Source organism: Balearica regulorum, chromosome 6 (assembly GCF_011004875.1).
Source record: "Balearica regulorum gibbericeps isolate bBalReg1 chromosome 6, bBalReg1.pri, whole genome shotgun sequence".
Taxonomy (NCBI): Eukaryota; Metazoa; Chordata; class Aves; order Gruiformes; family Gruidae; genus Balearica; species Balearica regulorum.
In genome coordinates, this window is record NC_046189.1 from 38,957,931 (window position 1) to 38,982,930 (window position 25,000).

General features: G+C 42.6%; 1 protein-coding gene across 4 annotated transcripts in view; it reads right to left on the reverse strand.

The window, feature by feature from the left end:
• The window catches only part of ZEB2 (zinc finger E-box binding homeobox 2), a 115,968-nt gene that overhangs the window by 2,753 nt on the left and 88,215 nt on the right, over positions 1–25,000 (reverse strand). For 2 of the 4 annotated variants that reach the window (XM_075757265.1, XM_075757266.1), the window contains exons 4-9: positions 23,382–23,453; positions 16,713–16,901; positions 15,797–16,011; positions 13,143–13,251; positions 10,295–12,264; positions 8,098–8,278 (exon numbers count right to left, since the gene is read on the reverse strand). In XM_075757265.1, the coding sequence (XP_075613380.1) occupies positions 8,098–8,278; positions 10,295–12,264; positions 13,143–13,251; positions 15,797–16,011; positions 16,713–16,901; positions 23,382–23,453 (2,736 nt within the window). The remainder of the gene's footprint in view (positions 1–8,097; positions 8,279–10,294; positions 12,265–13,142; positions 13,252–15,796; positions 16,012–16,712; positions 16,902–23,381; positions 23,454–25,000) is intronic. The other 2 variants (XM_075757267.1, XM_075757268.1) reach the window with 2 other exon arrangements.

Genomic DNA, 25,000 nt, shown 5'->3' on the forward strand with positions numbered 1-25,000 from the left:
GGGAGGAAGCCCTCAAGGACCGAAAGACGTTTTTCCCCCACCACGTGAGCAAATACAAATATATACATCTGCCGTGGAAGCATAAGGGGTTTCTAAATAAAATGTTGTCAGCCACTTGCTGAGTGCTAAAGTAGTGTTAAGCTGCAGAAAACAGTATTTCCTTTGGCATTTCAGGCAGTTTCGAACCAATGTTTGAAACTCAAAACCAGTGCCAAGCCTAAACACATCTGGTTGATCCCAGGCCACAAATAGCACAGGAATGCCTTCAACACCTTCCAGAACTGCCATACTGAAAGCTTAATTCCAAAATAGAGCTGACAAAAAATACTTGTCAGCATGATGCCACACGACAAAACTCAGCAAAGCATGATGCAACCGTGAGATATCCAGACATAACATATGGTGCAAAGATTGGAATTAGTGAAGACCGATCACCAAACTTAGATTGCAGAAGGCAAAAAATAAAATCAAACATTAGTACCTTCAGCCAGATTTTTTTTTATTTTCGAAATGTCAAATTATAATCTTAGTGTCATTCAACTGAATGCTCCAGAGTGGTGCAACCATGCAGGCAGATACGGTGCCAATTGGTCATTATTTTATATTTCGTGCTATTTTTATGCATATAGCAATGCTGGTATTTGGTGCCTGAAATGCGGAGCCCTGCTTTGCATGTCTTATTGCTAGAGCGGATCGTTAGGAACTTATTAGTGAACTGGCCTGATTCCTCGGGTGCATTTATCATACTTAGCTAATGTGGTATGTGACCAGAACAGGAATAAACTTCACACCAGAGCCCTCTCATCCTGCCAGTTGTAAAAGGGTGGTATTTTGTTAATTCTTAAAGAAGCAAGAGCAGAGAGAGGAACAGTATGGTGGAGGGTAGGCAAGAAAACCCCAGCTGAGAGTGAAGGGCCGGGAAGATGGGAGACCATCACTGGCAGCACCGGCATGGAAGGAAATCCAGCAGGAAAAAACTCCCAAAAACTGTTTTCAGGCCACTGAAAGTTCTCGACTTCCAGGAAAATTCAAGTGGCTGCTTTATGAACCTGATCTGCTTTCTTTTCCTCTGCAGTCACTGCTGGGACTCGAGAGCAGAGAAAGTCAGACATCAAAAAAAAAAAAATGCACTTTCATAGCAAAGTTGCTAAGAACGAGTACCAAGGAATATGCTAATTTTTTTTTGCCCGATCTAGTCACAGCTACCTTCAAGTCCCACTGTGAAAGTTCACATTTAATAAGGTGTGATTAACGAATGCTCAAGGAAGCCAAAAATCGTATGTTATGAAATGAAGGGGAGATCTGGCAGGAAGGAAAATACAGGAGAAACCACAGATAGAACAATCCAAGTGACAGGGAAATTAGTGGATGCCTGGAAACTGAGACTCAAACTATGTTTCTTTGTATGAGAGTTGCCTAAGCTTGCACACATACAGGGTTTCTTTTTTACCTTTATTTCCCTCTATGGTAAAATTGAAAATTCAAGCTTGATATATTGAATTATAGCAGCATTGCTTTTTTGACCTGTTTCCTAAATATGCATTTCTACCAATTTAACCTCTTGGTTAAAAGGCAAGCTTAGAAGAAAACTCTGGGCTTTGAGCTGTACACATACATTGGCTTTGGACCTCCGGCCTTGACCTGAGGGTCCACCAAATCCAGAGCCAGGAGCACAAGTTGGGCCCTATGGGGAAATCCCAGCCATAGCTCAGGAGATGTTAGCACGATCAAGTCACTTACTGAAATTAGCTTAAAATCCCAAAGCACTCTCGACCTAAGCACTGCTCAAACTCCAGCGCTGCCAGAAGAAAACCCTCATGGTGAGGTAGGAGCTTTCCCAAAGCCACCAACCACCCAGCTGGATGCACCACATACTCCTGCCTGCATCCCTGCCTCATCTCAGCTGTCCTGCTGGGCCCCTCAGACCAACGCACTGTCCTCCCTTTGCTAGTGTCTCCATAGTTGATAATTTTGTTCCTCTTTTATTCCTTGGAGGCCTTCTGCTTTTCCTCAGCACCTTTTTTGTGTCCTTCTCCTCACTGAACTTCTGCCCACGCTGTCTCAGTCCCTCCCTCTGACTTACTTTTCCCTAACATCAGCAAGCCCAACCCTTGTCTTGTTCCACTTCTCCACAACACCCCTCCTTCTCCATCACTTCATATTTCCTTATTTTTTTTGATGCCCACTACATTTGATGCCCACTACACCCTTCTCACCTCACGTTTCCCTCCTCTTCAAGCTGTGCTCCATCCAGTTGCCCAGCACTTTTCCTCTCCTCAAACAGAAGTCAACCACCTCCACTGCTTCTCATCCAGACTTGCCTCCACCCGCCTTTCCCCAAAGCTGGGTGATGTGCTCGTCCCTCAGTCTTTGCCTGCTTTGCTCATCCCTTGCACGTGGCATTTGTTCAACGCTGCACCTCCTGCTTGTGCTACCTGGGGCCTCCCCCCGACCAGCACAGAGGTAGCCTGGCAGGGAATCATCCATATTTTATAAATTAATTTAGAAACGAGAAGATTAAAATACTTCGTATTTTCATATTAATTTATATTATTACTAAAAAGGCTATACTAGAGCTATTTAGTCTGCCACATCCATATCAAGGACTCAGTTTTGATCTGAGGGAACATGACAGCTTGAGCAAAGTTCTTTGTTCAGACACCACACAACATACCTTCACAGTGTGCAGCACGCAGCTGTTACAACACTAATTGAAATATGTTTTAAAATGTATCGGGTTTCTGAACATTTGCGGAAGAATTATTTTTTTTCCCCTGTGCGCAAAACCCAGTATTTCAGCCATTTGAAAGAAGTGCCTAATCCCTACAATGCATTAGTAGGCCATAAAATAAAGCTGAAGTAAGGTATTTTACACTGGGAATGGGGGGATGTCTACAATCGTAGGTGGATGGGGAGCCACCTCCAATTGTAGGTAGTCTCGGCTGCTTTATCAGCTATTTAGCTAGCACGCAGTAAAAGCGTAGTCATGCAGTGTCATAACATCAGTGGATGGGTGGAAGGGAAGCAGATTTGGACATCCCACCCTACAGCTTTTACCCAATCTCAGCTGAGATGACCTGTGCTGTCCCTGAGCGGTGGAGCTAGGAGAGGTACCCAAGGCAGCTCGAAGGAGGGCTCACGAAACGCTTGTGTGGATGCCTGATGTAAATGCCACATTTTGCAGTGAAACTAAATGATAAACCTCTCTCAAATGTCTAAAGGAAATGTTTGGGCTTTTTTTTTTATTCCACCATCTGCACAAAGAGGTTCCCACAGGAGCCTGTGCTCAATCTACAGAGGGGAAATTATAACTAATCTGTTTTCAAAGTCTCTAAAATTGCATTTCTGTTAAAAAAAACCCCACCAAAACCCCACAACAGAAAAAATCTCTAACAGTAAGTATCTCTGAATCTTCTAGGCTAAAAGTCTTTGACTGAAAAGCTATGCGTTTCCCATTTGCAGTGGTATAAAAGTCGTAGGACATCAGATCATAAGCTGTCACTGGTCCCAGACTAAGTATCACCCATCCTTTGCCTCAGGCAAGTGGGTCTTTCTTCTACGGGAGGGGGCCAAACAGAAATCCCACTCTTTGGAGGAAAGAAGGAAACATTTTTGTGACAGTTTGTTTTTATTTTTTAAAGGCAGTTCTTTTGAAGTTGCTTGGGGGTTTGGATGTTAGATGTAGTCCCAATGGAGATGGATTAGCGGCCAGAGCACAGTGAAGCGGTCAAAGGTGCAAGATAAATGCAATTTATAGATAATTGCCCAAGCTGCACCTGTTCCGTTTTGAATAGGAGACCTTGTCTACAGAACAAATTTCACAAGCAGAGAATACATCCTTTTTTTTTTTTTTCTCCTTTATTTGAGTGTAAAATGGGGAATTCTAAACTTGTATCAGAGTAAAGCAAGGAAAAATAACCTTTAAATAGCATGTAAATTTTTTATGAATCAAGCTCTAAATAAAGAAAACTCCTGAGCTGGGAATTCAAAATACTAGCCAGAGAGAGCTGATTTGCTACCAGGCTCAAGAACAATATTTAGTTTACAGAATCAATCTGGAAATAAAACTAGTGCTTGCATCAGCATGAAAGCTACAAAAATAAAAAAGAGGTCTTAATAAAATATACAGTGGAAAAGGAAGGGATGAAAGCACTAGCACAGCTATGAGGCCCTCAACAGCCCACACAAGTAATAAAATAGAATATGATGTAATATAGAACAACAATGAAAGGATTTAAAATTTCTAGGTAGGATTCTGAAAAACTGTTTCCAGCTTTTGTTGCAGAGCAGGCACGCTGCAAGTTTCCTTGTGAAGCTACACTAAAGCTGGTGCGTAGCAGACATGGGCGTTGACGACGGCAAAACAAACGCTAACCTTCACCTTAGTCCTGAATCAGCCCAACGGACTGTTGATGACCAAGGGGGACTGGATTGCTACCCAGGAGCCAGGATATTTCTCTATTTCTAGATGCTCCATGCTGTTTGCTCTCCTGATCATTTACCCACTACTGTTTTCCCTCCTTAACTGCAACGCAAAGATTTTTTTTGTTCGCCAAATAACACCAATGCTTTGCCATGATGCGACCATCTTCTTCACCTTTGGTAAGGAAAGTGTCTCGAACCTTGTGCTAAGCAGCTTGGAGAAATCTGAGATTAGATGCCTGCAGTATCGGCTCAACTAATTTCAGCCCGACCAAAGTTAGGATGAGTTCATAAGACTTCACAGGCTCTGCACCCTAATTACAGTGCTGCATCCCCTGGATTTAAAGAAATAGGATCTTATGAAGCTCCAACTCCAAGAGTGACACATAATTTCTCTGAAAATTAAATGGCATCCCAAAATTAACTTGGCAGAATTTGGTCCTGCAACAAACAGTGACCTCTACACTAAATTTCAGATCTTCCAGAACCAATGCAATTCACTCAATTGCAGTAACGCAGTAAATTTTCCTTCTTCATGTGAAGTTAGAAGCTATTGCAGAATAGAACTAATACTGCATAAATTAAAAATTATGGATTGTGACATTTGGGCCCCTGTTTCTACTGTGCTCAAGCGGTGACAGAGGTAATCCCAGCTCCTTGATCTGCAGCCGCATGGTCCTACCAAAAGTTCTTGGGTTGATGCAAAGAACTGGCTAAATTCCATTCTTCTTCTTACCCTGGCAGAGAAACTCAGCTCCACTGCAATACCTACAACATTCCTGTTTTGTCCTTTACAACAGTTGGTGTAGCACATGATTATGCAGCTCATGTAGTTTTTACCTATCATCATCAATGTTATTGTTTGCTCCAAATAATTTATCTAGGGTAAATCTTTAGGGGCTGCAAAGCAGGAACGTGTCCTCTGTCTGACTCTTTTAACTCTCATTCTAGCATTGGCTGCAAGAGGCATGTGGACCATGAGAAGTGGTGACAAATAAAAATCTGATTGTGCAAATAACAGAAAAAAGACCTAAAAAAGCACATAGATTTTTTTTATGTAGGAAAAAGGACACTGGTATAAACAACATCCACTATTTGTGCTTCTCCAGGAAAGACAGGAAGTGTTCCAATTCCTCCTAAAATATGTTTTTAATGAAGTAACAACGAATCGTGATCAGCTGGTCAGAAAGCAGCAACACACTCAAAAAAAGAAGCTTTTCTTCTTTCTCAGGCTTCAAAAAGTTGACTGAAAAATCTGGGCCTGCTCTTGCAATGACCCCAAATGCAGAAGATGGTGTTACTTTCAATTCGGTTCCTTCCAGTGAACACAGACTGCAAATTCGCACCTATGTTATTAATGCAATTACAAGCTTTTTCCAAAACTATCAAATTAATTTGAAATTCACTTAAGATGCACGCTAAGCCATTAGCCAAAGTCCCAGTGCAGTGTGCCTCCTGAAGGCTGTGAATGAGTTATGGAGGCTAGCCCAGCCAAGGTCTTCAGAGCTCCCAACCACCTCTATCTAACGTTAGCGTGATGCGTGGAGGCTCCACAAAAGCAAACGCGTCCTTAATAATACTTCACACTTTACATAGCGAGTTCCATCGCAGGATTTCAGCCTGCACGAATTAAGATTTACAACACCCCGGAGAGGCGGGTTGGTATCATTTCCCTCTGTTTCAAAGATGGGCGAAGGTGAGAGAAAGATGAAGCAATTTGCTAAAATTCGCAGAGGAAGTCTGTGGCAAGGCAGAAAAGAGCACGGCGTGCTCAGCCTCAGCGCCTGTGCCTTTGCCACAAGACCATCCTTCCTGTCTCTAAATGCCATGCCCGAGCTTGACGGTGTGCTGTAGTTCTAGCGTATTAAATACGACACCGTATACATGTTCTGGATCATAAGGCTGAGTCCCATAAAATTGACAGACGTGGAGATGAGATGCCGAAAGGGACAGAGCAAAGGAGAAAAGTCCCTACGCCGCAGCTGTATGGTATTTTTCGAGGCAGTAGGTTCCTGTGCTACTTAAGGACCAGAACATATTTTTTGCTTTTACAAATGCAGTTTATTTTGCAAATCAAGGTGATTGCACACATTTCAGCTTGTCAAATTTTCAGCCTTTCAACCATATGTCTGTCGACCTTATGGACTACCAACTTTATGGGATTCAACCATATGTCCAGATCCCGATATATATGAAGGCCAGTTCTAACATAAGAGCTTTACGGTAGTAGTGTAGTAAACCATAATGTTTGCAGATGGCTGTAATAAAATCATTCAGGAGAGGAAAGGTGCAGGGACGTAAAGCCTTCAAAGCTTCTTCTACTGAATAAACAATTTGATCTGAATAACGTAGTGGAGAGCACATTCCACCAATGAACTAGCTGATCTAGTCCAAAATGTTGTTTTTAATTTTCTTTCCTAATCCCATATGTATTTTAACTTCCTTTTTTATTTTCCTGTGTGGGATTAGCTTAAAATTTGGAAGAAAAGCATAAGAAGGAAAAATAACGAAGTCAAGGATTTTTTTTTAAAGGTACAGTCCACTTCTGAATTGTAAATTTTTCATATGTGAAATGCCAAATGGTTATGCGCAGCCTGGAAGATGTATTAATAGAGAGGTATAAGTTTTTTACCGTCACATGGTGAGATTGAAGGATGATGTGACTTGCTTCATTTCCTGAAGTGGGACTCAGCTTTCAAAGTTAAGGAAAGTTTCCTCCTGAGTAAGCTTTTTCTAACTCTAGGAAGTTGGAGTTTGGTTTATGTCCTGCTGCACAATAATTCACATGATAATTCACGTTCCCATTGTCTAACATAACTTGATATCTCTATTATTTGGGGAGCTCCGGTCCCGCTTTTCCCTAAATGAAACACGCTGAGCCGATGCGTCCCCTTCGGAGAGCTCTGCACCTCCGGGCTCATGCCTGTCCTGGCTGACGGCGGGGAAGGGAGCGCTGCCTGCAAGGGGAACCACGGCCAGCATAGGTGTGATGGAGGGTCTTTTTCAAACCAAAATATTTTTCAAGCTGACAATCCGCGGCGAGCTTTGGCAAGCTTCCTTGAACTAGACAAAAATCAGTTCCTACTCGGGAAAGAAGGAAACCTTCCCTGGGCATTAACTGAGAACTGAAAAAGCGAAACGCAACCTGCCTGCACTGCTGGTGTGCGAAATCACGGCGAGAGCAACCCCCGTGAGCTGTTTACTTTCAGATAACTCGGCCAGAGCCAGCTCCTGCGCTGCTAACGTCAGTGGAACTTTTTCTATTGGATTAAATAGTGCGGGGTCAGATAGTGTCTAAGAAACAAGAAATACGCTGTCACTCTACCTTCCTGTGCCAGACTTTGTTGCAGTCCTTTCTGAGTGTTAATGCCTGCCTTATTTGAAGAGGGCTCATCCTGCGAGATGCTGAGTGCCACGATTGCCACCGCGCTCAACATGACGTGAGCTCATCTAGCACCTGCCGAGATTCACCCCATCACATCCAACAGTCCTTTCCCAAGCAATAACCATTAAAAAAAAAATAAAAATAAGCTGAACTGAGCAAAATATATTATTTCTTCCCTGTTGAGGGTTCAGCACCTGCTGAACCGTCCCTTGCACAAGTGTACTCGTGAAACACTGTGAAGAGCGTAGCACAGACCTCAACCCTCCCCTTGGCACGCGCGGCCGCCCTACCTGTGTGCTCGTATTTGTGTCGCAGCAGGGAACTGCTCTTCTGGAATGTCTTGTCACATAAGTCACACGCGTACATGCCACTTTCTGTCTTCTTGATCTTCTTTCGGGACAGACAGGAGTCGGAGTCCGTCATGTCATCGAGGCCGGACATGTAGTCTGGGGTTCCATCAAGCAATTCTCCCTGTGAGGGAACCACCCGTCAGCGACACCCGCTTCCACCACCGCTCCTTCCCGCGGAGCAACCAACCACCCCAGAAAAGTTAAAATTACGTCTGCTGAGGATGGTGGTCCCTCTTAGTTTAGGAACCCGTTGGTAATGAAAACACAGCTGATGGGAACGGTGAAGATAATGAGGGGCCTCCTACTTCTCTGCCTTCAACCAACTTTCTGGTTTTGAGCACTCTGCAATAATAGAATTTTACACAAGCGGATGGTATTTATCATAGTGGCACGAAATGTTTTCGAGGAGCGGAAAGTGCAAAGGGAAGGCTCTGTATGGATGGCAAAAGGTATTGTAATAATTTACAGGGGTGAGTGTAAGCAATACTTTCAAAAACACTGAAACTTGGATATACTCTGTATCTGTAGAAAGGTTTTAATTGAATTTTATATTTAGGTACAAATGTTATTATTATGCAATCCATTTAAATGTATGTCTCCCGACTAAAGGCCTCAAGCTATATTTTTATATTTAATTTTGTAATTTGAAATAGGGAATATTAATAACACTTTTTATCAATGTTCTATCTATGTTAAAACAGCCTTCAGCATTAAGCAATAATGAATGTGGATCAGTAAATTATTAAGTTTCTTGATATTTATTTTGTCTTGATCCAAAGAGAGTGCAAACTCGCATGATAACATACATTTCCATTTGCTATCACACAGTTCGGTTTTCTTAGACTAGGTTTGCACTAATTAATATTAGAGAAGATTAAATAGGCTTAAATACATTTACAAAGAGGGCAGATGTACTGTAAATTGGAATAGTGGAACAGCTGTTATGGAGGTGCGGTGCTATTTATGCTCCTATTGTGCAAAGAGGGATTACAGCCTGTAATGTAAAACCATACCTGATTTTCACATTTGAAACTATAAAACATTTACTAGTCAGTAAAATTACTAATAGACCATAATAGGACATAGGGGAACACGCGCAAATGTAAAAAAAAATTATTAATCTATAATCAGTTAATCTCATTTAACTAAACTCTGTACATTTTATCTGAATACACCCAGCAAAAAGCCATAAAAGCATGTGACTTCTGGAGAGCAGCTCTTCGCTGTAGGCATGCAAGCGGCGAAATCCTTTACTACTCATGTATTGACTCTGGGATGACCTGAGAAAAGGATTAAAGGTTGTACCCAGGCACGAAGAAGTGCTGACCCAGATTACATGCCCAGGGAAGGACTTTGTCTGTGATTAAGGGCCCTAGCTGCTACCTCTCCAAATAATTTCATTTAATCTCTGGGTTTTTTCAAAGCTGTTCCAGATGACTAGCAGGATTAGAGGACTGGTAGTCTGGGAAGGGCAGTAGGTGGGCTGAAGGAAGGGGCTACGGTGAAGGAACGCGTCAACGTTTCTCATCCTCCAGACTTTCACGAGAAGAGAGAACACCTTTCCCATGCACAGTGGGTGAACCATCCCCCAAAAACCGTGGAGAAGGAAGCTTTGAGGGCTTCCAGTGGTCTAGAGCTGCCACGAGGCCATATGGACATCTGCTTAGAGGGATACAGCTTTGCGTCCAAGTGTGGGGGTGATCCCAAGAGGTCTCCCACTGCTCTTCCCCACGGTGAAATGTAGTTATGCCCTGCAGAGATCAGCTTCCCCACAAAGTTTCCTTTTTTTTTTTTTTTTTCTCTGCAGGATTAGATTTCTCATGGACATCATTATTATTATTATTATTAATTATACAATTCTAATAAGAAATGACTGAGCTCTTAACAGAATAAAACCATAAGCATTATGCCTGTTCATAGGTATTGACACTGCTTCTGAATCCAAGTAGAGGTAGTCTTAAGGTAACTGCAGTTTGTTTTCCTACTCCACTGCATTTTTGCAAGTTCAGACTAAAATAAACTCTGCTGGTTTTGTTGGAAATGTTGGGTATAGCTTTGGGCTTTTTCTTCTGCAAGAGGACATATCACAAAATACTAGATTCTAGCCTTTCAAAAGGAAGCGGCTGCAACAATTTACCTGAAATCCTTGTTTCCGCTGGTACTTTCTCCTTTGCTGCATATCGGCAAAAGTAGCTGCTCCAGTTGGGTAAGTATAGGCCATATGTGGTAGGAAGCTCATCTGATCTAGTCCTGGGTATGGTCGCAGCCCAGGAATACTGGTCTGGACTGGTGGCATAAAAGTGGCTGGGGGAAATGCGCTCTGTGGTGGAAGTGTTGTGTATAAAGGTTTGGCACTAAATGGGTTCATACCAAATACTGGGTTAGTGCTTTTATCCAGATTATTTGAATTAGAAAACTCCTTCTTGATAAAAGTCAAGTTCAGTGGCTCATCTGAGTTTTCAGATGATGAAGAAACACTGTTGTGTTCTAAATTTACACTATTAGATTTTGCTTTGTTCTTTGTGGCTATAATACTTTTGGGTTCCTTCATTTGTTTTGGTAAAGACAAGTCCAAAGGCTCAGCCTGAAGCTCCTCAGAAGAGAAACTGTTTGGAGTGTAAGAACTACTGTGGGAGTTTTTAGAAGATGTGGAAGAAAGATTTAAAGGGGAAGGAGTATTGCTCCTAGAGTGGTCCAATTTATCAACTGGTTTAATATTGGTAAAATGAGGAGGTTTTGTTAGCCTGAGAGGAGTATCACAATTAGTAACACTGTTATGGAGTTCAGCTATAGATGGTGAAGTTATAGAGTCCACAGGCTTTATCGGAGATCTGGCTGACAAAGAGTCTTTAGTGGGAGTGTTGTTGGTGGCAGCCAGCGCCACCTTGGCACTGGCCCTTTCCAGTGATGGTGACCTGGAACTTGAATACTGGTAGACTTTTCTTTGTTCAAACCATTCCTTCACAAATTCCTGAGGAAGGCCAACAGCAATGGAAATTTTCAGTAGTTCATCAGAGTTGGGTTCCATATTCATAGCATAATATGCTTTAAGTACAGACATGTGGTCCTTGTATGGGTTGATGGGGCTAGTCATTCCTTTCTCAGAAAGTACTGATGACAGCAAGAGGGTTTGCTTATCAAACACTCCAGGTTTGTTGGGAACCATGTTCTCGTGAGGCTGAAGGACTGCCTTGATTTCTTCATTCATTTTACACAGGTAACGCTCATGCTGATGCAACGGAATGGGACCAGGAAAGCTTTCTTTACAGAACTGGCATGAAAATGGAGTGGATACGTTATGGTTCTCTATCATCTTGTCTTCAGTTACCAGGTCTATTAGGGTTCGCAGCTTCTCCTTTTTAATGTTACTGAGCTGCCTCCTCGAGTCTGTGGTTAAGCTCTGGAGGCAAGCTTTGGCTTCATTGACTTTCTCTAATGTATAGTCAATAATACTTTTAGTGGCACCATTATGACTTACTACTGGAAGACCCACAGGGGGAATATTGGGGGAGGTAACTCCTTGTTCCTCGGCTTGAGAGCATGAATCCTTCATATGGTAAACCTTCAACTTGGAGATCTCTTCAGCCTTGCAGTCCATTTTCTGCCTGGAAACTGTGTTGTCCACAATCTGTAGGACCTTCTGCACCTCACTTAAATTACTGCTTACTGCAGGAAACCCGAGCAATGGTGCTTCCATCCCTACACCTAAGTGCTGCATTGGACTTTGAGCAGAAGCATGAACTCCTAAGGGGCTGGTTGCTCCAAGTCCACCATTCATAAAAGGACTAGTTGCACTAAACCCATGTGAGGCCATAAGAACCTTATATTCATTGAAATCTAGTGGTTCTGTTTTAATTTTCAGTAGGCCTGTTTGTTCAGACATACTAAGTGGTTTGCCATTCTCCAGCTTGTTTCTCAGCTGTGTGATGGCTGAATTAGTAGGAGAGGAAGATACAGAATTAGGAGAAGAACCCGTCTTGATATTGTTTCTCATTCTGCCATTTACAGAGATTAAACCAATACACTTCTTGCTGCTGATGTGCGAACTGTAGGAGCCAGAATGGGAGAAACGTTTCTTGCAGTTTGGACACTCATATGGTTTTTCACCTAAAATGATAATTAAAACCAAATGTTAATTATCATTGTTGCTGCTATAATTGCAAGTGATCGCATTTGATACCCAACTGATCGTCTGTGTATCCAATGATTAATAGTGAGGAAAATATTAATTCTATGAATATGGCCACATGCCACCACTGCTTTACCCTCCTCTTTCTTGAGGTCAGTTTGGACCCACGGTCTCCAGCCGGCAACGGCCACCAAGAGAGATTGGCTCCAGACTGACCATTGCAAGTCACAGGCAAGTATCCTGTGGCAAAGGGAGTCAAATCAAATCCAGGCTGTTCAAATGTTATTTGCTGCTTCTTTTTTTTTTTTTTTTTTTCCTTTAAATAAGGAATTTTCACTGGAAATGAGCATGGTATGAGAAACTGAGTCCTGATGTCAGGACCTCCACATCAGCATCGGTGGAGGTTTGTGCCTGAACAGAGCCCGGTGGCGTTTCGTGTGCTGAATGCTGCACCAAGTGGGAGAGCCAAAAATGCACGAGTCATTCAATATGAGATGCTTTGCGCTTACTCGTTATCTGAGAATATGAGCTGCATTTCACTTGGGGGGACTTTTTGTTATGGAAAATATAATGGACTCTTCAGGGTCCGACTGCACAGAAATGAGCGAACGCTTCCGAACTCAAACTGCCGAGCAAACAATCTATGTTATTTGCAGGAAGCTTTACTATTTCCAAATCTTTCAGCGAGACCGTGGTATTAACAGCATGATAAATGAGGATGACTCAGATATCACTTATGAAATACCTTAGTAGCTGCAAGAAGCCAGAAGCAGAACTGTGTAAATTTTAAGCAGTCTTTAAAACTCAGCTAATTAAACAAAATGCAAATGAGCACACCAGCACCTCCGCTACTCACCACTGTGAATTCGCAGGTGTTCCTTCAGATGGTGTTTATATTTGAAGGCCTTGCCACACTCAGTGCATTTGAACTTGCGATTGCCTGCTCCTTGGGTCAGCATTTGGTGCTGGGAGGGAAAAAAAAAAAAAAAAAAAAAAAAAAGACACCAACATGAATTTTATGCAAGAGAAACCATGAATTTCTAGCTTAAAAAACAAAAACAAAATTAATGTGGCTCCGAATTTATCAAGCGGACCAAAAGGTCTGCATGTACATTTATTTGTCTCATCAGTGTTGCAATAAAAATCAAAATGTTGGCAGTAAACCGAAACAAATGAGAAAGTACTTTCACATGAGCATTCGATATTTGCTTTAGAATTATTTCCTAAGTCTCTCATCAGAAATGTGTTGCTTTAAGGTATCTTACGATGAGAGAAACTGTTTTATAAGAAGATTTGTGGCTCTTAATATTCCTAGCAGATTCTGAACATGTGGGACTCCGCTTGTTTAAAAATTCTGTTTACTGCGTGTGTAGGAAAGACAGAAACAGTGTCGTTACTGGCATTTCGTCTAAGATTTAATTCATTATCAAGCAGAAGAGACTGCGTCTTCGGCGTGAGCTGCTGCTGGAAATGTTTTTTAAAATCACAGAGCAGCAGGGAAGACTTGAGCTACCTTTTGTACCATGTTTTCCCCCGGTGCTCTTCTAAGGGGCGAGGGAAAGTTGAAAGTTGAAAGTGGCCTAAAGATATAATCAAAGGCAGCTGACCTTTTTGCAACAAGCAAGGAAAGCCCCATGACTTTGAATTTAGAGAGAAAAAAAAAAATAAAAATTTAAAAAATCATCATAATATTAACAATAATGCAGCCAAGCACTCTGGATGCTCAAGGTAGGAGGTCAGCCTTTTGCAGGCGGCCACAACACAAAAGCCTATTGCAGGAGCAGGGAAGGAGGGGGGGGGGGGAAGGAAAAAAAAAAAAAAAAAAAAAAGGCAGCGCCGAAACGGTATGACAACTGCGAGGGTGTGCTGCCTCTTCCCACATTCCTGGCGAGACAGATGGTGTTACATGGGACACAGGGAGGTTTGTTCAAACAGCAGCAACCTTCAAAGATCAAGCAGAGCCCAGCCCGCCGCGCGCCATTGAGGGACCCGCGCTCATATGTTGCTGAGTTGCATAAACAAACAGCAACAGCTGTTTTGTCTCCCCCCATCGCCCTCCGAGGACTACTATAAACTTTAGTTGTGCCACTGTTAATATGATACAATCATTTTAATTTACTAATTGTAAATGCCATGAGCAAATGAGGGGACTTTTCAACACCAAAGCTACCATTCATAATGCGCCAGCACCGGCGCGCTCTCGCATGTGAAATTTCAGGCGGTTACGTTGGATAAATATCTAGGCGGTGGGTTGTTTTGGTTTTTTTTTTCCCCCCTCGGTGTCTTTAATGACATGAAGCAAAAGAAAGAACCTGACGGTGGATCAGGTTAGGAAAAATACATATGTGAAAATGTGTTTTTCTACCAGAAAAAACACGGGAAGGAAAGAATAGGAGAAACCGCTCCAGAATCATTTATATTGATTTAAGATCAAGCAAAAGATACGGTTCTCTTAAAAATTGCTAATTGCAAAAATCGCGTGATTAGGAGATGCGTGTTTGCCTAACTGAATTTACCTTGCGCTGAGAAAAACCTACCAAGAGAAATACAGCCGACCATGATTTTCAGGTTTTTAAAGAAAAAAATAAGTACAGCATAAAGCCTTTACAATTTGACACAACGCACGCATCTATTTAGTTCAGTTTGAACCACGCCATTTGAGTTTCCATTACAGCCCTCCATAAGATGGGTTTTCAGAAGTTATTCTCCGGCGAGGACAGGAGTAGTTTTTCTGCTGGTACGTAAAGAGTTGTGTGGCACAGGTCTGTCGCCAGCCTGTTTAGGAGCGCTAGGGAAGCTCAGTCACCTGTTTGAGATACGCAGCGTTTCCTTAAACGCAGCACCGATATAATATTACATGCATCACATCGAGGAAAAAAACTGCTTTGATTTATTGCGGATACGCTCCCAGGCTATACAAACGATAGCGATGCCGCAATCCCAGTGCATGTGTGTGTTAGTGGCACAATCGCAAATGATAGCCTGTGTGTACTGTAGGAAGAGTTATTCTCAAAATGTGTAATTATGTTTAACAAACGATTATACCAAATACGCATAATTTCACGTGATTGAAAAGGTTACTCAAAAAGTAATGAAAAAATATTAGCGGATCTTTTAGTATGTCTTGGAGCTCCTATTTGCAACACTGCAAAGTAAAACTAGGTGAAAAATGGAATTAAAATTGCTGAGATGTTTAATAATGTATAATTAAAATGCTACAGTTTCATTCACTTTTTGAGGAACATAAAAACGAAACTAAAGTCAAGTTAAAGTGCAAATAAAATTTCTAAATTAGAAATTAACACACTCATTCGATCGTGAACATAAGACTATTAAATCATATTAGAAGAGACCATCAAAAAATCATTTAGACCTCAATTAAAGCTATTACCATTAAAAGATCTGCATCTTCAAAATGCCATGAAAAATTAATAATGATTGCCAATCAAAGCAATATCGTTTCTCTAAGGGGTTATTACAGAAAAAAATCACTTAAAACCAGCCCCCCACCTGATCTGTCCCTGGCTTGTGTGTCACCATATGCCGCTCGAGCTGGGTGCGGTAGGCAAACGTGTAGTTACAGAGAGGGCACGAGAAGTTCTCCTCGTTCTTCTCGTGGCGGTACTTGATGTGCTCCTTGAGGGACGTCAGGCGCTTGTAGCCCCGGTCGCAGTAGGGGCAGGTCAGCAGTTGGGCGAAGGCATCTGGAGTTCCAGGTGGCAGGTCTGGACCCCGGGATGGAGGGGAAGGGGGGGAAAGAGGCAGGCCAAAAGGTCAGCAAATCAATGGCAGCTCATGGGCTGATTGCCCGGGATGGTATGAGAGGAATCGCTGCAATCTGCTGCCCGGGAGGGAGGGACGGCGCTTCCAACCGGCGGCGGGAGGCACCGGCACCCGCGCACGCCCACGGCAGACTCGCAGGACCCGCTCCGGACCCCGCTAGGAAATTAATTATGGGCATCGCTCCTCCCGCAGACCTCGCTGGCTGGAAAACTAAGAAATACTTTTCCCAATCAATTGGCGATTTGCATTCCAGCCCCAGCTCATTACGTTACTTACGCCATTGACCGAATCCTTCCTATCGACGCTTTTCCAATTATTTGTCAAGGCGTCGGAGAGCGATGGGTCGGCTACCCCGTCTTTTGTTGCATTAAAACTCGATTAGAACTTCCCAAACTCCCAACCAGAGCGGCAGCCTTTCTCCCGTTTACATTCAGCTCTTCAGTTCACCCGCCAAATAATACAAATTTGCTGACTAAAAAATCACAATACACTGAAATTACAGCCCCAATCTTTGCTCATGAAATTCCATGCCGCTGCAGCTGTTCTTCAATTTTTAAGGTAAACACCCAGGCATGCAGTGCATTTATAATTGCAACAGCTGCACGAGGTCAGGATACTGGCTAAAAATGAATTACAGCCTCACCATTTTCTTCTTGCCCATTGGCCTCTGGAGTGCCAAGGCGAGACAGTTCCTCGGGGGCTTCGGGGTAAATAATGGCTGTGTCGCTGCGCTGCAGGTACTCTGCTATGCTGACTGCATGCCCGTCTCCTTCCTCCAGTTTCCTTTTGGCAAAATATTCCTCAAAGTCCGACGTGCAATTTGCGTTCTTCACTAAAATGAGAGAAGAGGAAGAGAAAGGGGGTTTGAGCGCATCCTCCCCAAGAGCTCGGGGCAGTTAACATTGCAGGCTGAGCCGGTGTGCGTGCTGGAGCTGCAAGGCTGGGGCTGCAGCTGGACCCTCGCTCTCATCGGTCTTGCTCCAGCTCCTCATAAAATTAATGTGGGCTTTCCACCGGCGTGGATGGAAGTGAGGGCGGGCTGTTAAATTAACAGGAACATGGGCTCTACGGGGCAGCAGGAGAAGTTTATGAGGCTTGGGTAATGCAGGTAATCCTTCATCTATGGAACCTGAACCTTCAGGGGGCTCCTGGGGGACCCATGGCTTTTGGCACGAACACAGCTCGACCTACAGGGCTGAGCTCAGCTGCCCTCAGATCCCGCAGACCCTGACACAGTCCCTGCATTGGAGGCCGTAGCTGCAGGTAGCGAGGACCACAACCGCTTCTCCTCCATGAGAGGTCCTGCCTCGGGCTGCTCTTCCGTGGTGGGCATGAGAAAAGAATTGCTCACGACATCTTCCTTTTTTTTTTTTTTTTTTTTTTCTCCCTGAAAAATTAACTTACAATGAGAGAATAGGTTGTTTTATAAAAAAGTATTGCTTCATAGATTTCTACAAATAGAACCACATGTTTTAGACCATAACTGGGATAGCGAGCCCAAAACCACTTTTACAATCTGTATGAGAGTTTTCCTTCTTTTCCTTAAATGTAAACCCAATTTTTTATTGTCCATGCAATGTCCATGAAACTTAATATATGCTCAACCACAAAAACATCCTGTTACTAAAAATATGTTTTCTCCTCCATGTATGAACACTGCATACAGAAAAGACCTTAAAAACTCTGGGATGTTATAGACAAATATTAATATAATTATACCAGGAAAAAAAAAAAGGAGCTGATCATTTTGTTTCTCTCTCTTTTTTTTTTTTTTTACTAAAAACTCTTGGAAGACACAGTTGGTGGCCGGGAAATAAAGATACTTGGTTTTAACTGACCGTAAATGAAAAGAACAGCTTATGATTGATTACATTTTTAATGTATTTCTCCTTAGGTGAAATAAGAAAATGAGGCAATGCCATAAACTATTCTACAGTTCATGTAAAAGTAAAATATTGAATGGCACGATTCTGCTCTCGCTGACACCGGGGAGCAATATGGAGCAAACCCATGGAAATCAAAGGGGTTATGGCCCTACAGAGTTATACTGGTTTATAACCATTGGAAATGAGACACTAACCAGCTCCTTGGCATTTAGAAACAGGTAAATGCTTTGCCTCGGTTTCCTACGGAAATGCAAGGTGATGCTGGCAGTCAAAACGGGACGTGGCCTCTGGCTGGGGCACAACTGGAAACCTGAAAGTGGCTGATTTGAAGCGCTGATCTCGCTACCATCAATAAAAGTAGATATTCAGCTATGCAAACAAACCTCATCCCTTTAGCCGATAAAATCAAATCCTCTGGCTGAGACAAATATGCCCTATTTTTCATATGAGCTGAGCAGCTTCTCAACCGTTCTGCAGTATTTAAGTGACAGTGACCAAATGGCACAGGGCACGGGACCCTGTTTTTGGAAGGAAACTTCTGTTGCTATCGCAGCAGTTTTGTAGGGCATCGCTGCACCATCACAGAGCTCCTCCCTTGGTCCTTCTGTAGCTCCTCTTATCATTTGTTATTAGCAGCATGAGAAACATCATCTCCTTTTTTTCCCCAAAAATCCCAACTTCTGGAGAAGGGGAGCGTGACTATGGAGAACAACACCGAGTGCCCTACCTCCATTTTGTTGCTGTGAGAGAAATATGACAAAATGGTGGTTGCTGAAGTACATCTCATGCACGGGAGCATCGGACTATGTTTTTTACTTTGTTTTGATCGGAACAAAGCTGAGGCATTGCTTTTTACATTGGAAACCTGACTTTTCATTCCCTCGCTATGCCTAGATCTTCCAACTGTTGTAAGATCATCCACCCTCCGGCTTAACACTACCCCATCTCTGCTCCTTCTCTTGGCTTAGCAATAGAGCCAAGGAAAACAAGTTTATTTTTTGCCGCATTCAGGCCATGACCCAGTAAAAGCTACCTGTGAAGCAGGGAAAGAGAGCTTTTCTCCAGGGAGAAGATATGGGAGCAGGAAGGGGAAAGGGTGGGACGGCTCCAAGGGATGGCTCCATGTGTCCTTCTCCTTCCTCCAGGCAGGCTGGGGGGTTTAGGAGCTTGCAACTTCATTTATAGGATGGGGATTCAAGCCACCAAGCAAGGCCTGAGTTAATATTAAAAGCTTCAGTCCCAAACTCGAACCTAAATGAGGTTCTTCCTTCCTGGTCCCCAAGTCTATCTGGAAGCTGATCCAACAGGCTGTGGAGAACTGCTGTGATATTACTGGGCTTGGCTTCCTAATTCTCTGGATTATTTAGCTTCTATGTCTGCGCATGCAAGCCGGGAGCTAAAGCAAATGTTTATGTCTACATTATAAACCCCTAAAAACAAGGGGATTTAGTGGAAAAGCTGACAGATCCTTAACTGAAGCAATACAACCAGTGCTGCACCGCTGCAGATTAACAGGAATAGCAAAAGGTGACCATGTGCGGCTGGTTTCTCACCAGCGACGTCACGGACAATTCAGACATGGCTGGAAGCTCACCCAGTGTTACTAAAAAGACCCACCTGATAACCATTAGGTTTTTCTCTCAATTTCTGGGGGGGAAGGCATGCTTCCTTCCACCCCCCACCCCCGCCCAATGCCCTAATTTGTTTTCCATGCAGAAAGTCATGTTCCTGGATTCCTCGTGGGCTGACACTGCACACACATTGCACATCCCCTCCTGCGAGGCAAGAACTTCAGCGAGATCTACGGCGGGTGACCTCACCAAATAAGTCTTTTTTTAATTAATTATTGGAGCCTGGAGAGCAGAAATATTTTCAGCTCCAAAAGCTGATGTGGCCGTGTCACATAAAAATAAAACGCATTAAGGAAAGCTATCTTTGGAGGCATTTAGGACCTTTCAAGATAAAGTGAGAGAGAGGTTCAAGGAGCTTGGGAGACCAGTTATTTTGTGTGGGAACTCGTCCTGCGAGATGGTGATAGCTGCCCTTAATCGCAAACAAAGCTAATAAAACCACAGCCTTCATTAGCCAGGAAGTGAGAGGCCCCCATTGGTACACACAGATTACAGCCTGAAAACGGCCTGTCCTCCAACCTGCCAAGTTTTACTTCTGTTTTCCTGCCCCCAAAGGTTGGTTGTTTTTTCCCCCCTTCTTTTAATTATATTAAGAGATCTTTACTCGAAGCTTGTCAGATGTTAGTAATCAAAACCAGGATTTTTTTTCTGTTTGTTTGCAGGGAATTTGTTAATCTATTTTCTGCAAACATCCCAGTTGTAATAACCGTAGCAGGTACAATAAAATAAACCATAGGCATTTATTAATTCACATTTTAAATATCTCTTCTGCAAAACATCTTTTTGTTAAGTAACCATTTCAGAATTCCCCAGAAATATATACAAATTTAGCAGGACCAAAGACTAAAATTTTCACTCTTAATGGTCACTTTTTGCTTTTCCACTATAAAGCCTCTATGGCTCATTATAAACATGCACCTGATTAATGTATGGATAACCAGATTTCTTTTTTTAAGTACCACTAGGAAGTGGCCATTCTGACAGTGGCAGAATAATTTAATAATTGAGACTTTTTCTTTTAGTTTTCTTTCTCTACTAATGATGTTCTGCAATGAATTTGATGCTAAAAATACACCACAGTTGTTGCACGCACCTAAAGCAACTCTGCGGTTGGATGTATGTGAATGATTCTGAAGCTGTATCTCCTATCTCTGTGCTCAGCCCAGGTCCTGGAGCACAGCAAGACCTGGTGTCAAGGGGGAGAGACACGTTGTGTTAAAAGAGAGACACCTCCTTGGCCCATCTGGAAGGGCTCATGTTAATCTGTAGGAAGACCTAAAGAGCATTCCTGAAGACCAGGAGGTCACTGTGGTACGGCTTTCACTGAAGATAGAGTCACTAATCCAACTTCTTCCATTGGGTCGAGTCTCAGCCTCGCCTCAGCTATTTTATTAAACACCAGTATTAAATCCCCCTACTACCTGCAGGGAAGAATTGAGGCCAGACACTCAAGATGGGCCCAAAGCCTATAGTGAGGCTGAAGAAGAAAACTTTGAACATTTCCTAGACTAGGTAGGAAGGATCTCCAATGGCTCTGGGACTGGCCTCTTCCCTTTGCCCCTCAAATAACGGTTGGGGCACCTCAACAGGCAAGCCAGGGGAGTTTTTACTGCGCATGAAGGATGCTGCAGCTCCTAACTGTCACCTGGCATCTTCCACTCAAGGTGAAAAGACTGGCAAAGGCGTTTAGTTTATCAGATGATTTAATATGACTAAATAAACTGACATCGCTCTTGAGAGACTACGGAGACTGCAGCCGTTAGAGGAACATGTTCTACCCAACCTGCCCAGGCATCGGCCTCCACTGAAGGAGGTGGCTCTGAATGCCTCAGCGATAAATGGTTTGAATTAAACACTAGCAGAGCACTGGACAACTCATAACAGTTATTTGGACAAGCCACCCATTGCAGCAAATAGCAGCTGGAGTAAAGAGGAGGCTGGGACTTTTGCACAGGACATTTGGGGAAGGAATTGCCTGGTGCAACGTCCAGAGCAGCGTCTGCAGTTCAAATGCAGACCACCTAAATGCAAAGCACTCTTTGAACCACAAGCTTGCAGTGCGCCAAGCCGCGTAGGGGCAAACCTTATCTTCAACCCCCCAAAAAACTGGTTGCAGAGGAAGCAGGACACCCCACAGACCCCACGCAGAGTTAGCAGCGGGGCTGTGCGGGGGCTCGACGGCATCCTGCCCCCAGAGAGATGCCGTGAGCCGAAGTCGAGCAGGCAGAAGAAACCATCAGATATTGGAAGGGAAGGGGCTAAGAGGACATGAAGTCTTCCCCCTCGAGCAGACCACATTGCAAGTATGAAAGAGTCAAGGCCTGTTATGGTAAAGAAAATATGTGCAAAGGAAGTCACAAGGACTGATAGGGGACCTCAAAGGCTCTGGTAATGGTAATTCAGATAACCATCAAGTCTTATTTCTGAATCAGACGTCTTTTAAAGTCCTGTTTCTCCAAGTGCTAAGCACAATTTGTCACTTTATTAACGTCCCCTGGAAATAAAAAAGCTTTCAAAATACGTATGTATCCAGTTCTGTATGGCAACATCGTTAGGTCTATAGGTAATGATAAACTGTGCCCTGGTACCACCCTCCTTTCATGCATAATAAATCTAATGGATGAAAAAAGCAGTGACATGGGTTTGTTTTCCTATTATTTTCCCCCTCAAGAATTTTAAAGTAAATTTCTTGTGTTACTTAATAAGAGCATTGGGGTTTTATGTGGGTGTTACCAACATTAGGAAAGTGTGAGTAATAAAATCCTTGCAAGACTTAGGTACCACCTTTTACAGTAATATTTGTAGAGGGCATTACCTATGAACTAAATCTCACAATGGAATGCATAAAAATGTACTTATACTAGCAAACTCTTACTTCTAACCGTGTAAATCAGGGCTATCTGCAACATCTCAAATTGTGACACAATGCAGGAGAAACGTCGGGTGATGTATGGCGTTCAGCTGTGCCGAGGATGGAGTGGGGCCTGGTGGCCTTTGGAAAGAACATGGTAAACCCCTGAATTCATTTGGATTAGAAAATAGTAACAGAAACCTTTTGCTGTTTTGCTCTGCTACAGCAAAAAAAAAAAAAAAAGAGATGGCTTGGAGATGATGCCTGCTAAATATCTCTGTCCCCTTTCTTGTTCCACAAAATGTATTGATTTCTAAGAAGAGGGGAAAGAGAGAGATGTGGAAAGTGGAAAAAAAAAAAAAAGAAAAAAAAAAAGATTAGCCAGAAACATAATAATCTCATAAATATGCATTTAAAATGTGTGTGTGTCTGTGTATCCATGTAAGGGGTTTATGTGTGTCTTGCTGAAAAGATGTTTTCACTCTCTGAAGTAGCTTACTCTGTGCACCATGCGAATCTGGGGTTGCCAAGAAGGTGCACCCCATCCTCATTATCAAGCTCGTTGTACGGTCTCTCTCATTAAAAGACTACTGTATGTTGGTCCAGTTACTTTAAACTACACTATAGTCACCCTCACTGGGAAAACATCTCCTCATGCTGCTGAAAACTATTAGCTTACAAGGATGCAGTTGAAAGGAGTGAGGGGCTAAAACGTTGCAGAGCACGGGAAGGGTAGCAAGGACTCTCACTGAAAGAGTTTGTCGCTGCACCGTTGTGCTCAAATTGGGGAAAAAATTAAAAAAAAAATGGGAAAATTTTGAAATGTTTCCTAATTGTTAAACTGAAAACAAGAAAGAAATTGTTTTGTCACTTCTTCTCTTCATGCACAGCTAATTCCACATGCTACCGAAGAAAAGCGACGCTCTCATCACGCAACGCCTTACCTGTACCATTGTTTCCAGTGGTCTGAATTGTGGCTTCAGGCCCCATAGTGTCATAATCTTCTTTCATTTCTTCTGTGAAATAAGCATGCACACTTTTAGCATTTGCACGTTATTGAATTGCTTACAAAGCTGGGGAGCACACGGCGGGAAGAGGGAAGATCCTGCTCAGGGGCAGGAGAGAAAAGGGCTGTTGTGGACCTCTACACAATGGCTTTGTTCTGGCGGCTGAATGAGTTCAGCGGTGCTGGATGGACGGGAACTTATTTACTTTAAACATGACAGCCAGTGGTGGAAAACAGAACTATTTGTTCAGAGTAAATGAAGGGCTTTTCCCGATATCAAATGTAATAAGCAGTTGGGTGATAAAAAGGGATTTTTTTTCTTTTTTTTTTGACTTTTTCTTTTTTTCCGTATTTAAAAGAAATAATCAGTTAACAGGCACTGTGAGGTCTATACCTGGAAGAAAATGCAAATACAAAAGGAAGATATAAGAAGTTCTTATATCTCTATTTCTATCTATCATCACACAGATCTTGTGAACTGTCATCGTCATTTTAACCTCATTTGAAGCGCAGCATGTATTAATAACAAAATGTGACAAATTTTCAACTGTGGGCAGTTCTTCTCTGCCCATACGATTTGTCCGCGTCTTCTGTGCACTCTCTGTGCACTGTCTGCCTTTATGGCCATAAATTGGGTTAATTCACATGCAAATGAGCACGATACGTGTAGAATTATTTCCTATGTATTTATCATGGATCGGTTTACTTTCCATGAAGCTGGAGGGGGGGAGATTCGGAATGAGTTAAAAGAGCATTTCGAAGAGGCTGGATGCAGCTCCATCACGCTTATTTTCCTAGATGTTTCAGCCTGCCTCAGAGAGCCTGTCAAACTTGGTTTCTTGCTGCTAATTTGTTAGTTCATGTGCAACAGGTATTCACACATACAGCCTGGTTAAGATTTAACCCTCCAAAGAGTTTTCACAGGCAAAAATAAATATACATAGCGTTTCTTTCTCGCCTTTTCAACTTCTAAATGCCAGCCTTTCTTTATTTGAAGACATGCACAAACATACAGTCTCTCTTATTTTTTTAAGTGAGAGACTTTACTATTTGAGATTTAAGTGAAAAATCTGCTTTAATCTTTCACTTAGCTGCGCATGTAAGAAAAAAAATGCCAAAAGGCACCCAGAAATGGTTCAACAACGACCAGGGAAAAAAAAAAAAAAAAAAAGAAAAAAGAAAGAATTTCCCAGAAACGAACACAAGTCAGTGATGATTCAGAAAGATGGATGCTGCTCGGCCAATCAAGTGATAGACTGGGAGGAAGATCAAAGCCCGCTATTAAAATCTTATTGATACACGAAGCATTAAAATTTGTATTATTCATTTTTTTGTGCGAAAGAGTTTGATGAGGACAGAAACTGGCCCAGTATTAATCCATTTCCATGACAATGATTTGACTGAAGATAGGGGAATAATATAAACAGAGCACATTCTCGGTTCATTCCTAAATTTGTAATCTTGTAGTATTCTTCAGATGTCACATTCTACAAGTAATTAGTTGGTAGAATAACAGGTTCTAATTGTATCATTCTAATCAAAACTAAAGCACAGAAT